Genomic DNA, 20,057 nt, shown 5'->3' with positions numbered 1-20,057 from the left:
CATTTTCCATTAAAATTTGGTTGTAAGATTTAATTCAATATACAAATTTTAAGGCTCAAATCAGTTCAAATTGTCTCGTGTTAATAATTGCATTATTAACTGATTTGGACCTTAAAGATAATTATTACTCGTGAGTCAAATAAATCTCGGGATGAAACAGTTGCCAAATTTCTTGATTCTATAATCCGATGATTTAAACTGTGTGTAAATTTTATAAAAAGGAATAGGCCTAGCGAGTTTAGGCGTGCTCAATATCGCGATTTCATTCAAACTATTACGGCATATAAACTCGTGTTATAAATACTTATGGTATTTGATTTTTTGTTTGATCATTTACAATGCATTTTATTTATTATAAGGCCTAAACAATTGTAAGGAATATACAGTAATTAAGACCCTATTTCAAAATTCTAAATTTGTTTTCTCGAGATTGTTCTGTATTTCAGGAGACCTAGAGACTTAACAATGTGAAGAATTTTGTATTTACAATATAAGAATGAATAATAGCAAGGTAATCCATGATGTGAAGATAAGAAATTCCTACTTCAAAATATTTTTATGTATAGGCCTAATTCTTATAGATAACAGTCAGAATTCGTCTCACGTTCAACATTCAAATTAACAAGATAGAAGGTGATGATTTATGTAGGAAACACGCAACCAAGATTTACAGCCTTTTCTTTTTTCGCGAATTTAATGGGCAGATACATAAAATTTAAAACCATTAATTAAAATGAAAAAGTGTAAGCTAAACTAAAACTGATATTTCAGTATGAAGCTTAACTACATTTTTATACTAATAGCATAAATAATCTTTTCTGGAATGTAATAATCCATCAGACGGACTTGAGAATTTTAGAAACTATACATATAACATTTAAATGAATTGAAAATTTTCAAAAGTTCAGATTTTGAAAACGATTAATGACGTCAAGGAATATTTAAAAGCGGGCAGCCAATCAAAATTATCTATACATACCTGCATATCGATTATTATCTTGAACGCTCCAGAAGACAATTTAAAACACAAGTTTTCGAAAATATACCCCCTAAAATTTTTAATAAAATTTTGGGAATTATTAAATGTATTTAAATGGATATTATAGTTAAAGCGATTCCATACACATCCGACAACTTCCGTTCTCACAACGATGCCAACAGTTCATCTGCTATTGATGTAACAATTGAATAGGGCCCGAGGCAAGAACACCTAGCGAAATCAGAGCTAGACATGGCGAATAGCGGACCCGGGCTCCACCTCTACGGGAAGGGCGTTTGGTGTGTGCCGCCCAACCGTCGCTTGGTAAGACACCGAAATTACATGTGTCTCTGAAACCATCAGAGGTCGCTCTCAACCAGCTCCTCCAATTCTTTCCCTCTGCTTTGCTTCTGCTTTACTACTCACTTCCGTTAAACAATTTACCTTTTTTTCGCTTTGTTTTTCTCTTTCAACTTCTCCTGCCTTGTTTATTTATATACTTTTAACTTTTTTTTTCCTAGTTTAATAAACGATATNTAATTAAAATATAAGCATTTTTATTTAAAAATTTTCATTGTGTTTCTTAAGGATTATAGAATTATCCATACATGAGCTTTATATATACATTATTATTTTGAATATTCAGATCATATGTGAGTAATTTGCAGAATGTTTTAAGAACATCTGATGTGAGCATCAAATATCATATCATAATGATTATGATATTGCAAAATAATTAGATGCTTTTCTGTTTATAGCAGTTATTCAATTAATTAGCAATTTAAAATCACTCAGATTGTTGAGTTAATGTTGTTAGTAATAAATGTTCTAGGATATGGTCTTTACAAATATTTATTCTATTGTTGATTACCCAAATTATCATTTTTACCAGACTATAACATTGTGTAATGCCATTAACTGGTCAAATAGTTACATCTTATGATTCGCTACTGCCAAAACATCAGCAAATGCTTACTAGCAGTGTCATTAGTAAAGTTATCAATAATATAGTCAGGAAAACTAATCTGAACAGTAACTAACTAATTAGGTACTTTTATTATTAATTCTGATTAAATTATCTGTCATCTAGAAGTATCCAGTATTCAGTTGTGTTTATGTACTGTACTGTACTTTACAGAAATTACAATAAAATTGAAAGAAATAACTATTCCATTATATAATAATAATAATAATAATATTGTGGCTATGGGCCTTTTTCAGATATCGTATATTAAATTTACAGTTAAACATAGACAAAAACAAAACAAGAAAGAAATGAACATAAAAATCAAAGTACATACAAATTTTAAAATGAACATTTATCAGATATTTATCTTTTGCTATTTTATATGTGTATCTAAGATAAAATATTAGCAAGGGTTTCATAAATAAAATTTTTATATTTTTTTCATATGTTCTTCATACAGATACAAAGAGACAGTGTCATAATAACTTAAATTGCAAACTACTTGCACAGAATGAGTGATTATGGTTTCTAATCTATGTAGAATATATTCTGGTGCAGTTCCTCATATGAAAATTTCATATATGATTTTGGAATCTGACAGACCCTATATAGATGCTTTATAATGCTTTTATTGATATATAAAATCATTGATAAAATACCAGTAAATAAATGCTACAGTAGTAATCAAATTATTGACATGTAGCTAACAACAGTTTGTCATCTAGGATGATTTCTAGATATGCACTGTAATATAACATTCACAAGTAATAACTAATATTTAAAATATATTTATATGAAATCATATATTGGTGAAAAAATAATTAAATTCAAAAGAAAAAAAAATGATTTTTTTTAAATTTACATTATCAATGATTTATGAAAAATATTGTAAATATTCTTATGAAAAATTGTTATGATGATGATGATAAAATATGGTGTTACTATATATTTATATATTACATGTATTTTTCATAATAAAAGTGAANAACGCATGCCATCTATCATAGTATAAATGTACTATGCCATAAACCTTCGCGGGAGTGTATTAAAAAACTTCCCAAAGTTTCATGGCAATCAGATAAATGGTGTGGTAATGCATGAAGGACATACATACAGACACACAGACAGACACACATTTATTTTTATATATATAGATTTAGAATATTCTGAAAGAAAAGAATCAGTCCAGAGTGGGACTCAAATCCACAACTCCTGCTTACTATGCATATGTATTGGCAGTTAGGCTACCCATATCTCTATCTGATTGTCTACCTCCAGTACCAAATTACTTAGAATTTAATTATTAATAACAGCAGTAAAGTAACCCAATTAAAATATGGAAATCATTTGGCTTATTAGTAAACATTGGGCTTTTAGAATTTATACACACAACTTTTGATATATGCAATGTTCTGTTCAGTGTTGGTTTCAGTTAGTGTGGATTTGTGCTGGGGAAAGTTTTGTATTGCCAGCTTGATGTAGCTTGGAGCTAGCAACACTAAACCTCTTCTTTCTGCTCCTGTTAACCGTTAGTAGGAGAAAGTTAACCTAGTTTTCTTACCCCCTGTATTCACCAACATGAGTTAGAGTTAGAGTTAAAAGTTAACCAATGAGCATTCACGTACTAAAAGTAAAGCAAATGGTGATTAGTTAACTCGAGATTTAACCCAAACTCTAATTCGTGTTGGTGAATACGGGGGTTAGTGCAGTACTCTTATTTGGATAGTTTAATTTCTGTTTTCATATTTAGTGTAATTTCTGAAAACATTTCTGTTTTAATTCTTCAGCTTTTACAGGGAAAAAAAGACAACAGCGACTGTGTAGATGACACTTTTTTGGCTATTTTAGCAGTTAGTCTAAACTCTGTAATCACTGTTTAATGTTATTTTCCAATTTGTTTTGATGTTTTATGCAACTATACTATTTTATCTAAAATCTATAATTAATTAATTAATAATCCTTCAATAAAAAATTTTTAAATTTGATTTCTTCATACCCCATGATTATACCTCTGCCCAAGGGAATGTAAATTTAATAAAATCTTAGATAATACATATGTATAACAAATTATATTATTATACAATTTTTCACATTTACTTGATTATCACACTATAATTTAGCATTGTTTCCATTTCAGGGATAATACCGTAACATTTACAAATGATGCTTGAATTTAAAGATTGAGCATTTTTTACAGCTTAGAGAATTTTTTCTTTACCTTTTATAATTGTTCTGACTGTCGATTCCGGTATATCAAACTTCTTTGCCAATTCACAAATTTTCATTTTTGTATCCAAGTCTTTAATAATGTTAAGTTTACATTCCAAAGATAAAGTTTTTCTTTTCTTGTTTGATGCAGAAAAATTAGTTTTACTTCGTTTGGATAACATAATAGAGCCTCTCGAGTCTCCGTAGATATAACAAACACAGAAATAAATAACACAAAATAAATTGTAGCTATATGTCAATTCTGCGCGACACGTCTGAACAAGAAGCCGAACAACAGTGTGGGGGGAATGAGTAATCAAGAGTTGCCTGGCGCTCAAACAAAAGAGGAATCAATGAAATTTGAAAATTGTGTAACTCCGGGTTCGCGTAAGTCGGGTAGCGTAAGTCGAGGTATTACTGTATTTATTAAATAACTAGCTTAACCGTCACACATTGCTGCAATCTCAGAAGAAACGAAATTCAAGGAAACTCGTTATGATAAAATTCAATTTACATTTTATCATTTTTATTGAAACTTATTATTATTATTCATTTTCATTGGGAAAACATTTCAAAGTGTTGTTTCAATTCTATTTATTTATTGGAGNGTTTTGATGTTTTATGCAACTATACTATTTTATCTAAAATCTATAATTAATTAATTAATAATCCTTCAATAAAAAATTTTTAAATTTGATTTCTTCATACCCCATGATTATACCTCTGCCCAAGTGAATGTAAATATAAAAATTACAATTTCAAACAATTTTTTAACGACATATTTCATGAATTTTGAAATTTTGATGCATGTAGTATATTTGCAGAACCAATTAATTGCATACAACAAAGGTTACCTGTATATCTTGTTTAGTGGTGTAGTTAAATTCGATACGCGAGGGGGTTTAGTCCTACCTTGTCTGATGTCCACATCGACCTCGACCATGTGTCCTGCGTCTTTTGTTTCGTCAGTGAGGATTAACTGAGACCCTGATCCAGGTGAATAATTTACTTTATTTGGATCAGTTATGAGATATTTACAATAATATTGAGTTATAATACAAATCCAAGATCAGTGATGCTGTCGACTCCAAAGGGTTAGCATAGAATGAAAAAGTCTCTCTCCTTGTTGGAGTCTGGGAGTAAAGTGAGGTCAGAGGGGCAAAGGTCATGTGGTGGTACCCTCTGCTCTACACACACTCCCCCCAATGGACGAAAGTACTGTGTCCAGAAAACCTATGGACTGTTGGATAATGCGCCTTGATGAAGTTTGTCTTCTGGTTGTCTTGGTGGGTGATGTTGGATGTTGGCAGTCTTACGATGTTGACATGCTCGTAGGATGTGTTCTGGCGACGGCTTCTTCGTTTAGAAGGAATGCAGGTTTCAGCCTATCTATCGATATCCTTTTAGAACCCGTGTCATTGATGTCAAAAAACTTTTCAAAGCAGCAATGTACATGGGATGGGGCAAGATAGGCTGGTCAAAGTGAAGGATATGCTGCTGGATTGAGCACAAAGAATGCGAGCAGCCTGTCAGCCACTCAGAGACGAAGGTTGTTCGCTTCCCATGTCGGGTTGTTGGGGATGGTCTCAGTGTATGAAGGAATTGTTGCAGCTGTCACATGAACTCCACCTTCTCCCCCTTCGGAGAATCAGCCAGAAGTTTGCCTGGTAGATGTAATGGAGTGCTGTACAGGAGTTCAGCTGGGGATGCTTTGATATCCTCTTTGATGGCCGAGTGCAGGCCTAGAAGGATGAGTGGTAAGGCTGTAGTCCATGGGGTCACCTGTTGCAGGTGTGTGGTCAGGGCTGCTTTTAGGGTGCGATGCTGTTTCTTGATTAGACCATTAGCTTGAGGATGGTAGGCCATGATATGGCTGATTTGAAAGCCTAAGTAGTTGCTTAGGCTTTCAAATCAGGGAGAATGGCATCCACTTAGTAGTCCATGTGAAAGAGTTTTCTGCAGAAATATGCCACATTTCTTTGCAATGCTATACTACTGTGACAGCACTGCAAATTATGGACTTTGACAAGAAATCTCTTCATCTTGCTTTTATCCTATGACATTGTCAATTGTAGATATACTCAATGTCTAAGCATTTGACAGTTGAACAGTACAGTGGGTGATCGGTTAACGAACAAATCGGATAACAAACATTTTCGTGAAAGATTCGATTGATTTTCCCTTGTCTTCAGGCAACAATTCGAAACTTTTTGGAGTGCTGGAGACATCGACATTGATGCTCAACCCGGAATATACTGATCAGATAGTATTCCTCTGAACTTTGAAACTCTCCCTTGTAATTCCAGCCTTTTATTTTTCTGACAGAAACAATTCTTTTATAGTATTCGCGAGACTATCAGGCAGGCAGTTGTTAAGTTTTGTGTTGAGTTTTATTTTTGAAAGGTAAAATAGCAAAGGTAGAGAGTGGGCAGAAGATGTCTGATGTTGCTTGGCATTATGGATCAAACAAATCTACAGTATGGCGCACTTCAATCTTATCTAAGAAAGATACAGTATAATCAAGAAGACTCAAGCAGCTAAAAGAGTAACAAAAATCACTTCTGAGAAGAAAAGAACATTGAAGAGCTCATAATGGAACCTGAAAAGGATCTGATGACAGAAGAACACCAAGAAACTCAGCGAGATATGTTTTATTATGAAAAAGAGGATTAATGCCGATATCTGCTGTTAATTAAAGATCTTTTGAAGAAGTGGGGGTGTCAGATCGATGGTTTTAGAATAGCATACAAACCAGGTTGAGGTTAATAGGCTTGGGGATCTCTACAATTATAATGCTATTAATTACTTATGAAAATCCTGAAGAAGAGAGAAAAGCAATCGACATTAGACCGATTCTTTAACCCCCACAAACAAAAAAACATAACTAATAAAAATGCAAGACAGCATATATATGTATTTTTATTATTACATATAAATGAACATAGTAAGAAAGTATATATTTTTTATTTTTTGGGGTCTCCAGAACGAATTAATAAAATTCTCATACAAATTCTCATACAAGTAAATTGATAATCGGTTAATGAACAATTCGGATAGCGAACAAAGTCTTGGAATGGATTATGCTTGTTAACTGATCATCCACTGTATTATACAATATTAGTCATTGATCAATTTTGATAAGTTTATCTGTATCAAAATTTGATGGCCACATGAAGTAACCAAAGGTCAAGTTACCTAGAGACCTTCAGTTGCTTCATATGCCTATCAAAAGTGGTTCATGTGGAAAACTCTACACTACACAGTAGGGGAATTTGCATCTCTCTACCAAGGGGTAACCCAAACCATTAATACCTGTGAAGACCATACCTTCAAAATACAAGGATTTTAATGAGGAGATGAATGGATATGACTGAGTAGTATCACTCAGTGATGTGACCAAGTTGCTTGTCTGAAAATGGCTGTAAAAGTAGGAAGTAGTATCATCATCATATTTAAATTTTAAACAATATTTAGAAATTGGTTTTGTATTTAATAAAATAATTTAGAAAACTGATTGACTGTTAGAATGTTATACAATAGTAATTTTATTATAATTTAAGTTACTTAAATGATAATAAAATTACTATGGTTTCAAAGTAGACCCATATATGTATTTGAAATTAATTTGAAAGCAGATGCAGATTATCTGCTGACTTTTGCTTGCAATTATAAATTCATCAAACAGCTTTTTCTTATTTAAATTTACCAAGGGCATTTTTATAAAATGTCAAAAAATCTTTTGTTCACTGCACATACATTTATCTGCCATTGACTTTTTCCTGAAACTACTAAAGGCACATACAGTATATGCATGCCTTGACTTTATTTTTGCCTGTTCATTTTCTTTGCATCAATCAATGTTAATGTGTTAATTGAGATTATTACATTTCCACTTGAACTTGTATCTTGAAAGCTGATAAGTTTCTGCTAATTCCTCCATCTCTAAAATAACTATTGGAGAACTATTGGGTTGTTCGGAAAGTAAATTCGGTTTTTTTCCGTGGAAAAAACACAATATTTTTAAAATAAATAAATATTTTATTGAATTATATATCAACCATTTTGGTCAAATATCTGTTTCTGGTAGTAGCATGATTTTACATTTATAAAAGTTTTTATTGTTGCTTACAAAAAACTGATCCAAGTGATTTTTGACATTGTCATTTCAAGTAAATGTCTTACAGTTTAAAAAAATTTGTATAGACCGGAACAAGCAATAATCTGAGTGTGCTCGATCTCACAAATATGGTTGGTGTGATAGCAAGTCCCATCCAAGTTATAACAGTTTCTGACGAGTTACCAAACTTGTGTGAAATTTGAGATTATCGTGGTAAAACACTACACCTGTTTTGTCGATCAATTCTGGCAGCATTTTCTATTTGATGATATTACTCAATTTGTTTACTTGATGGCAGTACACTTTCGAATCAATTGTTAAATTGTCTGGTGAAAGCTCCAAAAAAAAATTTCATTAAAATCCCACCAAAGAGAGTATCTCTCTTTAAGAGCATGTGGAACCCATATATTGAGCTTTGAAACAAAACCAATTTGTTTCAAGTAATCATAAATGGTTCAATTTGACAAATTTAATCTCTTAGTGATTTCACGTGTTGTTATTTGGCAGTTTGCTTCAATCAGTACCTTTCAGTGGCGTGCCGTCATTAGAAGCGTTGGAAGCGCCGCTTCCCTCGTATTCGCTAAAAAATAAATAAATATTAATTTTAATTATATGAAAATAATCGCACATTTTATTATAACCGCATTATGTATCTTATTACAAATTTCTATACTACACGTGGAAAAAACAAAAAAAAAATTGCTATTGTATATTAGAATATTAGTGCCGGAGTGTAATCTCCTGTATTTTCAGATTACGAAAAGCCAGATTTGCGCATGCGCTTTACAGAGCACCAACCTCACCCGGTTTAGCCGGTGGAAGCCTACGACCTTGGGTGAAAGCTGCACACATATAAAGATTCCAATTCTATCAAGGACCGGTTCTGGGCTGTTAGCCGCCTGCCCACTAGATATTTCGATTACGTGAATAACGAGTAGATTTATAACTTAACCCAACCGATAAGAATTTACTGGTATGTTTTTACGATAGTTCTGTATAGTTGACAGGAGTTTAAAAAATCCATTAAAATATTTGATATATTTATTCCGCTCTCCGATTTTATATTACTCACGGATTTCGATGTTAAACCAGTGATATTACGATTTCGTACATCCCATCTTTAAGGGGATGTAGAAAAAAACGTGTACAATTCTTGTATAATGTTAAAAAATTAACCGTTACTTCGACAGCGTCATTTACAACTAAATTTAATGAATGAGAGAGATGCACCAGGTACAGAAAAGGCTCTAGAATTTATTTTCCTTAAATTTACGATTTATGTATCCGTTGTCGTAAAAATTTGTCTTTCCACTTTTTTCCCGAGACTACAAATATTCGAGTACAAAGTAACTGGTTTCGACTTATTTCTACTTAAGAAGTAGTTAAATAATTAAGCGATTAGGGAATTGGGGACGTAAACAAAACCCTGATGAAAGAGCCGGAATTTTACTTAAACAAAAGCCTAACCGGACCAATATCTAGCCGAGTACAGTGGGACTGATTTCTTCGTAATATTAGATGTAATAAAGACAGAAATTTTTCCAGTTCAATGAAAGTGAGTAAAAGTTGTAAATTTTGGAAATTTCCGTGGACACCTGGTCTTAAAACGAATTACAGTAGTTAGAAAACAAATGACTTTTAAGTTTAACAAATTTAGATTTTTACAGCTATGATGAGAAACGTTTAAAATTTACAACAACCCTGTCGCGTCCTTTGAGATATACTAGTGATGAGACAAAAGAGACATTAACCGGTATCGGCACCCTCGGGATTTGGCAAGCATGCACCGCACCGCACACCTACCAAGACCGTCTCTGATTCCATCCACGAGCCACTGGTAGGGAGCAATTTTAACTAGGTGGATTGTTTTAATATTTAAAAAGTAAAGACTATTTTATGTTATTTTTATGTACGTTTCTTCACAAAACTATATTTATAATTTTCTTTAAAAGTATATTCATACAATTGAATATTTTGTACCAGGTATGTATAATTGTATATCATCACACATTTTATTTTAACAAGTAAGTTTTTATAATTTTATTTTTAATTTTAGCCCTTATATTATAGCTAGCAATTTAGAATGTAATTGTGATATCGAAAATTTATTTCAAAAAGTTTTGGCTCGAGACCATATAATGAAAAAGAAAAAATTTGTTCGACATTTTCATGATAAAATTTATGAAGATATAAAATGGCTTTGTGGATGCATAAAAATGCAAAATTTGTTTTGTTGGCCTTGCCTACTATTTTCAAATAAAATTAGTGTGTAGAATGAGATTGGCTTTGACGATTTAAATAATTTGAGTAAAGCTGGCAAAAGACACGAAAATCTTAAATCTTGCATCGATTCTTTCGTAAAATTGAAGCAATTTGGAAATCAAAATAGAACATAATTTAACATTAGTACACAATATAAAATAAATATTGAAAATTATAACGAGATAGTTACGGCTAATAGATATATTTTAATTAGTAGATGTTATTGAAGCGAGAATTGGCATTTAGAGGGCGTAGAGAATCTATTAAATCTAATATAACAGAGTTAATTATATTGAACTTGCTTATTTATTAAGTGCGTTAGATAATCTATTAATTAAAAATACATTTAGAGAAGTCTATGGTTTTTACTGGCTTATCGAACAAACGAATACGAATGGACCCTAGACCATCGCTGACTGATTGCCCCTGGAAGTCGGCTTGTTACAAAAACACAGCTTCCCTATCATCAAATGTCACGGCACGCCCCTGGTACCTTTATTTTGTTTTCATTGGCTTCAACTGGCCATTCTCAACGTGGTGCATATTCAATATTGAAATTGCTAGAACGAAATTTTGTAAACCAGTTTTGGCACTGTCTTTCTCTCAACACATCATCTTCATACATGTACCACAATTTTTTTCTTGAACAGCATTTTGAGTTTTTGGTAATAAAAAAGCAAAATATGCCAAAAATACTGCTTTCGATCTTCCATATTTGATGGGACACAAAAAATAAACAATTGCACAGAATCAAACAAACTTTTTTACAAATAAGCCTTAAAATGCTAGCTGTCAAAATATATAATGATAATACGGTTTAGAATGAAAATGGTGGGAAAAATATGAGTAATCCATCTAGTGGTAAAAAACAAACTTACTTTCCAAACAACCTAATATTTTGAAACTGATTGTTAATTTTATCATACATTAGTTCTTTAATGCAAATAACAGCTAAGTGATCAACTCTCAAACTCATTTTGTTAAGTATTATTGACATTAATTTTAAAGAAGAAACAACTGGATAAATATTTAAAAATCAACACCAACACTTTAATACTAACAGTTTTAGTCATATTCAATGACCATCATCAAGTCATATCTTAAAGTAGGAACTAAATATCATATAGAATATTTTAAAAATTATACAATAAATATTTGTAGAACATGTAAACTAAAATAAATATTTACAAATTCAAACTCATAAAAAAAAAAATACAATATAAAGTAAACCATTGTTTGAATAATAGAATCTTAGAGATTAGTGGACCTCATTTAAGCTTTTGAATAATGAAAGAGTTTTTGCATTTTTTAGGATGGAACGGAACATTTCAAACACAGTGTCGTTTTAAAATTTAAAGATTACAATTTAATGTATACAGGGTGTATCAGAATGATGTTTTAAAAATTTGGGGGATTGTAGAGGATGAAATTTTGAACATTTTGATGTAAGGAACCTATAGCCGGAAATGTGATATAAAGTGTCTACAGTGGTAGGAAGTGCTTGACCAACCTTCACTTTGGTAGCTACCCTTCCATCCGTTGATGTCATGTTATTGCTGCGAATGGAAGACTGTAAACACACAACTACAGTGGTCTAACTGAGCCTGTGTACAGGACATTGTGTATAGCATTTAATACCATCGGAGGTGAGTGTGGCATCTTACAGAGAGTCGGACAAAACATGGTTCGTTGTTGCACATTATGTAACAAAGTTTGTGGTTGTCACATTGACACATTTACTCTAAAGTAGTGCAGCCACTGATTCGATGTACAGTTTGATTATACGCTACTGTTTTGTCAATAAAACTCGTCATAAATACTGTATTCTGCTTTTTCATTCAGCATACTGACCGCATAGAACATGCAAAGTGCTGTAGAAACTTTATATCACCTTTCCGGCTATAGGTTCCTTATATCAAAATGTTCAAAATTTCATCCTCTACGATACCCGAAATTTTTAAAACGTCATTCTGATACATTCTATATATATAATAAATAAGAATTGAAAACCACTAAAAATAGCAGAAAAAATTAACAAAAGCAATAAATATCAATTAACATTATTTATCTTCCATTTGGCAGTGTCTGCCAAGCCATGTTAGAAAACAGAAAAAAGGAGCAGCAGCATAAACCTCCAGAGCAAAAATGCTTAATCCTGGATTTTGACTCTATGCTGAACAGGATTTACCCTAAACTGGTTAAAAATATATTAGTCATACACATTGCATATAAATAGAATTCAATAGTATTCATATTAATAACAAATGGAAAAGATAGAAATAAACATTGGGCACCAGGAGTGTATACTATACCTTCAGTTGATTTCAGATTCAATACACACCTATCATATATTAGTTCTACTAATAGATTGCTGGCAACTAAAATAAAAGAGCATGAATATGACATCCATAAAGGTAATTGGGCTGCAATTTGGAAAAATTGTAGATCTATAAATTCCCATTGTTGCCTGATATTACCAGAAGTATATTTATTATATCTTATAATCTTATATTTTTAATATTTAATACCAAAAAGAAAGATACAGCTTATTATAATATATCTTGAATCTTAGAAAATGGTTGGTAAAAAGTAAACAATAAATTATTTTGTATCAGTCAATTATTTGTGTTAGTCTCATATGTTATTTGCTGTGGGGAGTTTCATGCCATGAAATTCTATTTCCAACCAATCTTCCACAAGCAGAAAAAAAGAATGCATTCTAATATTCTTTCAAATTATTAAACAGATTTAACAGATTCAAAAATTATCTAGAGTTTTGAATCTGTTAAATCTGAGAAATCTCAATGTTTCTCAACTGGCAATGCTAACAAAAGTAAAAATTCCATTTAACGACGTAATTCGAATATTTTTATATATATATATATATATATATTTAATATCTCTATATGGTTAATATAAGTCTTCCTTNTATATATAAATATATATTTTTAATTTTAAAAGTAAAAATCTAGAAAAGACAATTAAGTATGAATCATTAGTCACTAATCAAAACACCTATCAAAGTCAGCTTTTTAAATATGACATTAATAAAGGCCACTGCACACACAGTTTTGTCTTGTATGGCACAAGCAGAGGACTCTGTAATTAAATAAAATGAAGCGACTGTCCTCAGGGCCATGCGTTTCCCATCAATAACAATGCATGAAGAAAAAATTGAAATTTACAAAAGTAAATTAAAGGATGGTTGTGATGCAGATGGACTGGCTTCTGTATAGAAATTTTACATAAAAGAAAAATTAAAATATAAAAATTTTTAGTCTTCACCTGCCCTTATACTTGGATGCATTTTTTGTGTATTTTATTTTATTTATTCTATTATGTTATTTATATTATTATTGTTTTAGTTTATTTAATATATCTTATTTTATTACTTATTTGTTAATTTATATAATATCTTCACATTTTACCATTAATGTGGTTTTATTATATTAATAGAACATTTAATATAATGTGGTATTAATGTCCAAAAAATGAGCTTGTTTATTATTCATTTGTTCCAACTCAGTTCTAAGGTCATATGGATTGTTATTCATACAATGTATAAAGTCATCAATGTTTGGTTTTGTTCTCCAGATGAATCCATCATACATCATCCATCTTTTATATATTTCAATATTGGAAAGGAGGTTGGGGAATGATCGTGGCTTCTAAGAGATGCACTACTATTTCAGCCAAGTAAGCTGACAGTGGGCTACCCATAGGTATTCCTCTTTTATGAAGGAACACCTTTCCATCCAATTGTAAGCAGGAGGTGTAAAAAAGCATATGAGATAGTTCTAGTATTTGTTGATAGTCTGCACACCACCTTTGTCATAAGCCAATCACGTAAACTGCAAAAACAGGGCTCCGGTTTAAGCAATGGATATAGAGCCTTAAAGTCTAAACAGTGGTCCAGGAGTCTTTGGATGGTGAGCAGTTCCATATAGCCTCAATTATTTGTGTTGAATTGGTAACTGTAAATTGATAGCCTTCTAGGTGCAAACCAGGAACTTGTGGCTCTTTTGCTTAATTTTTTTGGTGGGCATATTGGTTTTGTCTAGGATAGGTCTCAACTCCATCCTGTTTATGCATTTTTGCATAAGCAAAGAGCCTTGGGATTGTTGGTGGGACTACTGTCACATTGTCCAACTTCAACTCTCTTGCTATATGGGTATGCACAGGTATGAATCTATGGGCTCTTAACTAGATCCGATCAATAAAGTCCTTTTCTATCTCTTCAGACTTTGTATCTTGTATATATTTCTTTAAAATGGTGGTATAGGAATCTCTCATCATCAGTACCATAGCTTTATTTTTGTCTGCTTTTAGCAGGGTGATGTTATTTTCTTATAGCCATTTCTTGCTTTTATTTAAAGCATACACACATATTTAAAAATTCATAAAAAGAAATGTTTGAAATTCAAGTACATCAGAGCCAAATAGACCACCACTAACACCAGAAAGAATCTTTTTTCAAAAATCTACCTGAAGAAGGTCCTAGACATGGACTGAAAACATTAGTGATAATTTTCAAAAATAAGTGTAAAGCACAATAAGGTTGGTATGTTTTGTTTATAATTAACACTTTGTATAGTGGATGATTGTTTTTATTAAAATAAACACTTCTAAAAAACCAAAAAATTCAGCAAACAAGAAAATGCATTTAAATGTGTCAGTGAGCCATAAAAACATCATGCTAAATATACTTTGAGCTAGCTGATCTCATTTGTCATTGTTTGGTTTTCCAACTTGTAAAGATCGCTTACATGCAAGACCAAGGAGTTCCATTGGATAGCCCAGTATCAGGCAGCATTTGTGAACTTGTTATTCATTGACTTGAAGATAACATACTCCTGACCTTTGACAACCAAATTCTCCTTTACATCTGATATGTTGATAACATGATGATAATTTGGCATTGAAAATACAACTTACCTGCTTTTCTAAAAAACACAAACCACCATAGATATGTTCTCTACCTGCAAGTTGAACAGAAAAGTTACCACATTGCTTATTATTTTTAGATATCCATTTAAATATTTGTAAAGGTCACATTTTAACCAGAGTATATAGAAAACTTTCTCTTATCGACTGATATTTATATAGAGTCAATACACCTTAAAATTGCTGCTTTTAGGGCCCTAACCAAGAAAGCATGTACACAGACTTCTAACATCCATGACAGAATGAAAGAAAACTACATCATGCAGATTGCTAAGGAGTGCTGTTACTCTTCAAACATAATCAGAGGTCTGATCAACAAGTATGTATTTTGCCTACTTCCACAAACAAGGACAAATGTTACAAGATCATTAGAAATAACCAAAATCTTGCTGGAATGTACAAAGAAATATCCAGAGCCAACAGCATTAAGATTGCATTTAGAAGTAATCCATTCATAGAAGCTTAAAAGATCCCACAGGTAAAGAACACATGCTGGGGATGTACTCAGTTTCTGTAATAGATAGCAGATTTGATCAAAATTATGAATATTTTGAGCAACTGCTCATTCATTACATCTCTGCCTTAAGGAACACAACAATGACATAAAAAAGGCAGAACAAACACAGTACTTGCAAGGTTTGCTTCTGAAAACAATGTTCATCTTACTCCAAGAAGTCTGCCTTCTACACCTGAATGGGGCCATAGGACCCACCTTAAGCATCTAGAGAAGTTGGAAATCTACAGAGCTAACAGGACATTTTACATAAATTATAAAGACACTGAAACTATCTTGGACACATGGGAAGTCCATTTTGAAATTTACTAAAACCTTTATAGTACATCTGTGTCATTCATGATGCTGTCTTATCTACCACTGGATGTAACTGCTAATCCATTTTATGCATTTTGTAAATGTAAATATGCATGAAGATGTCAAGTCTATTGTAATGAATTGTTTTATCTGTGATTATGGCTCTATCATAGTATATTTTGTGTGTGCCAGCCATTTTCTAAAACTGCCTGTGGAGTATATTTGCAGTATGATTCCTAGGTGTTTAATAATTGGTGTTTGTGAGCAAGCTCTTGGTTTATTATATTTGCTATTTGATTATGCCTATGTAAATAGTCTGTTTGTGCTAAGACGTTGCAACTTGAAGTTATATGTTGTATTGTTTCTAGAATGTGACATTTTCTGCAAGAGTCATTTGTTAGTGATGTATCCTTCAGGATATGTTTTCTATAGTTTTTAGTATTTATGATGTGATCTTGAATGGCAGTGATAAAGCTCTGTCTCTAAACAGACAATCCCTAATCAGCCAGTAGTTTGATGCTGTTTTGTCAACATAGTCCTGAGCTATGTCATAGGCATGCCTGTCATGAAATGCTTTTTGGGTCCATGACTGCTTAGTGGTGTCTGTTATTGACAAGACTATGTCAAATTGTACTTCCTCATGTTCTTATCAGCATAGAGGTATGAAGGAGTACATGTAGAGAATTGATATTTGGCACAGAGTATTAGGTGACCAAATCATTTGCACATAAAAAAATCCAGACTCATAGGTAGTGTTGCCATCTTTTCAAAATCGCTCACCTGGATGGCAGGTGAGGTTTGTTCGAACAGAAGTTCCTGATGCATGCACAATATCATTTTGCAATGCAAAGAATAATGTGCAGTGCATGCTGGTTCTAAATCATTTACAGTTAGGGACTAGGGAGACTTGGGTAGGAGTAGCGTAAGTAACTAAATTAAGAAAAACAACTACAGATGACTTAGCTCTATTGGATATTGGAGACGTGTATGAATACGAATAGTACAATAAAAAAAAGAAAGAAAAAGAAAAAAAGGTTGACAGTCGCGCATGATATTCTCGGACAAAATTAGTAGTTCACCCAGACAGTGAATTGATTCCCAGACTGTCTGGATGAAAACCGGATAGGTGGTAACACTACTCATAGGTAGTCATGAGTAGTTAATTGAGTCAAAATAAAATCCAAAATGGCGACTCTCTTCTACAAACAGGCAAAGCAGCCACCTCACCCCACCAAAGTCAGGTAGGGGAGAGTACCACCCGCAGTCATTCTAAGAAGTGAACTCTGACCTTAGGACCGAGGGCACCTGCACGTGATCTTTGCCTTTTGATCTCACTTTGCTCCTAAACTCTAACAAGGAGAGACATCTTTTTACTACCTTTCGATTCATCAGCTGTGCCGATCTTGGATTTATATTATATATTGACGCTATTGTAAATATCATGCTGCTGATACAAATTAAGTAAATTATCAGTTTCTTAGTAAATTTTTACCGACAGAACATTCACCGAAAATGGCTCATGGACAACCTCGTGGTCGAGGCAGGCGAAGTTTTAACGATTGTGCCTAAAAGCAGCGATATCAAAGGAGATAGGAGAATGAGAATGAGGCCTGCCTTGAGCATCAAAGTGATTCTGTCTCCGAGACATAGTCTTGTCCCAAATATGGTTTTGCCGTTTTACTTGTTTATGTGTTATGTTCAGGTGCTCAGAGAGTAAGTTTAAAGGTGTGTGGTTACTGTTTGTCAGAGTTATAGCTTTATATAATCATGATGTTTCTTGCTTTTTGAGGTAAAACTTACAGTGTCAGAATTCATTTGCAATGTAGATTAACTATATTAGTGAGACCACAGCCACCTAAATTACGAGGAAGTGTTAGTCTTTCTATGGACGATTTTGGGTGAATTTTTTAAGCTTAGTAAAATTGTTGTTTTTGTTTTTCTTTGGAGTTGCTGGAGATCTGTGAATGTCCAGTGAATAAGAACACTCCAAAAGAATAAGTGAGTACAACATATGTATTAATAGCTTTAATAGTATGTTATGCATTTAGGTGTGTTCTTAGTACTGAATGTAATCTTTTCTGGTGTATGATTGTTAATCTTTGTTTTATCTGTTTATGTTCTGTAAGTTTGGTCTGTTGGAATCCTAAATAAAACTTGCCCTCTTTCATGGATTCAATAATATCTCCACTCCAAGAGAGTTACAAAATACTAAAGTCATTGTGATAAGTTTTGGGAAAAAGAGCACTATTTAGGATGCTGAAATAATAATTTAATTAAGCCACTTCTGAGTACAAAGTCTCCTTTCTTCAGAACTCCTTTTTCAATGTGGAGTGTTTTGCATTTGTCTAGACCAGGGGTCACCAAACTTTTTCATAGCAGGCCACATAACAGAGAATGACGAGCATGGGCTACATAACCATTTTGTTCAATATAGTAAACTGAATACACAAGAAATAAAGACAACCAACATATTACCAATACACAAACATGATTGATGCATTAAGCTCGTAATTGCTTTTCTTACAAACTTCATTCCAGTACTTACACAAAAAGCTCTCTGATATCTAAAGTCGCAAAAAGTTGCTGAAGTTTTTATTTCACTGATTTTCCTAAAAATTATATTACTATAAGATGCAAAAATCAGATTGGACCAATTTTGGCATTCTTACTTACACTTATTTTAATTTATTTTTACATAGTAAGTTTATCTACAATTTATGATATTTCCATATAAATAATTATATTTTAGCTCATTTGTGGCACAATATGATGGCGGGCCAGATGCAGCCTGTGGACCATAGACCAAACTTCATTTGTATATCATTTGAGTATGTGTGTATAGTTTGTAAGAGATGATGAAGCTTATTATTATTAAATACAATGTAGAATATAATAACAAAGACACTGAGTTCAGCGTTACATGCGTTTTTTTTTTATCGCTAAAAAAACGCATGTAACGCTGAACTCAGTGTCTTTGTTTTTGTTATTATATATTAATTTGGCGTGTTACCTTTCCTATTGATTACTAAGCAGTGCATTTCATGCATATACCATCTCTTGTTGAAATATTGGACTGATTTTTTTATAAGGTTGTTTGATTTTAATGTCATATGTTATCCACAATCCTTAAATGAGATGCAGCCTCTTGTCAAAACAGATTCAATGCCGTGACACACTAGGCAATTTCTCACCCTGGAGACATGTCTCTGAGCAACGAAAACCTGTTGACATTTGGAAATGTTCGGACACACAAGGAGACAATTTGCTAGTAATATAATCAACATTTTTTACCTGGTGATCGTAAATTTTTGCTAAAGCTGCAAAAGCATGTATCTTTAAGTATCTTGTTACAGTAGTCTTTAATAATGTGGATATACTGTAAATTGGTTCTTATGATTGAATTAACAAAATTAAATNGCGTGTTTTAGCTGGCAACACTAGCTCAACCATGAAAGGGAGCCCAGTATTTAAACGAGACTTAATTTTCTAATTATGAGTGGTTGTTTGTTTTGTGAGCAATAAAATAATTTAAAAATAATTTTTAACGATACAATAGCGACGATTATTATTTTTTAAAAGAATTTATTAGGCTTAACATCGATAAAAATTCAACGCGAAGTTGGTTAATAGCGATATACTAATATACTAATTATATGGGATATACTAATATACTATACTAATAATGTATTTTTTTCATTCTTTTCGGTTATCCGATTTTTCACTTATCCGACCAACCTGAGTCCCTAATTGAGCTGGATAATCGATGCTC

At 32.4% G+C, this 20,057-nt stretch overlaps 1 protein-coding gene across 3 annotated transcripts in view; it reads right to left on the bottom strand.

Annotated features, from left to right (window-relative positions):
• LOC111621422 (transcription factor Sp9-like) overlaps positions 1 to 1,311 on the bottom strand; it is a 44,683-nt gene extending 43,372 nt beyond the window's left edge. For 2 of the 3 annotated variants that reach the window (XM_023363553.1, XM_023363551.1), the window contains exon 1: positions 980 to 1,310. Coding sequence is in view for 1 of the 3 variants with exons in the window: in XM_023363550.1 (XP_023219318.1) it covers positions 980 to 985 (6 nt within the window). In the remaining 2 variants the exon portion in view is untranslated. Of the gene's footprint in view, positions 1 to 979 lie in introns of all 3 variants that reach the window. The other variant, XM_023363550.1, reaches the window with a different exon arrangement.
• Positions 1,312 to 20,057: the final 18,746 nt, after the last annotated feature.

The sequence above is a fragment of the Centruroides sculpturatus genome, unplaced genomic scaffold, assembly GCF_000671375.1.
Source record: "Centruroides sculpturatus isolate CEXI.00-Female unplaced genomic scaffold, Cexi_2.0 scaffold270, whole genome shotgun sequence".
Taxonomy (NCBI): Eukaryota; Metazoa; Arthropoda; class Arachnida; order Scorpiones; family Buthidae; genus Centruroides; species Centruroides sculpturatus.
The sequence above is the reverse complement of the archived record's forward strand: the minus strand, read 5'-3'. Positions and strand labels throughout refer to the sequence as shown.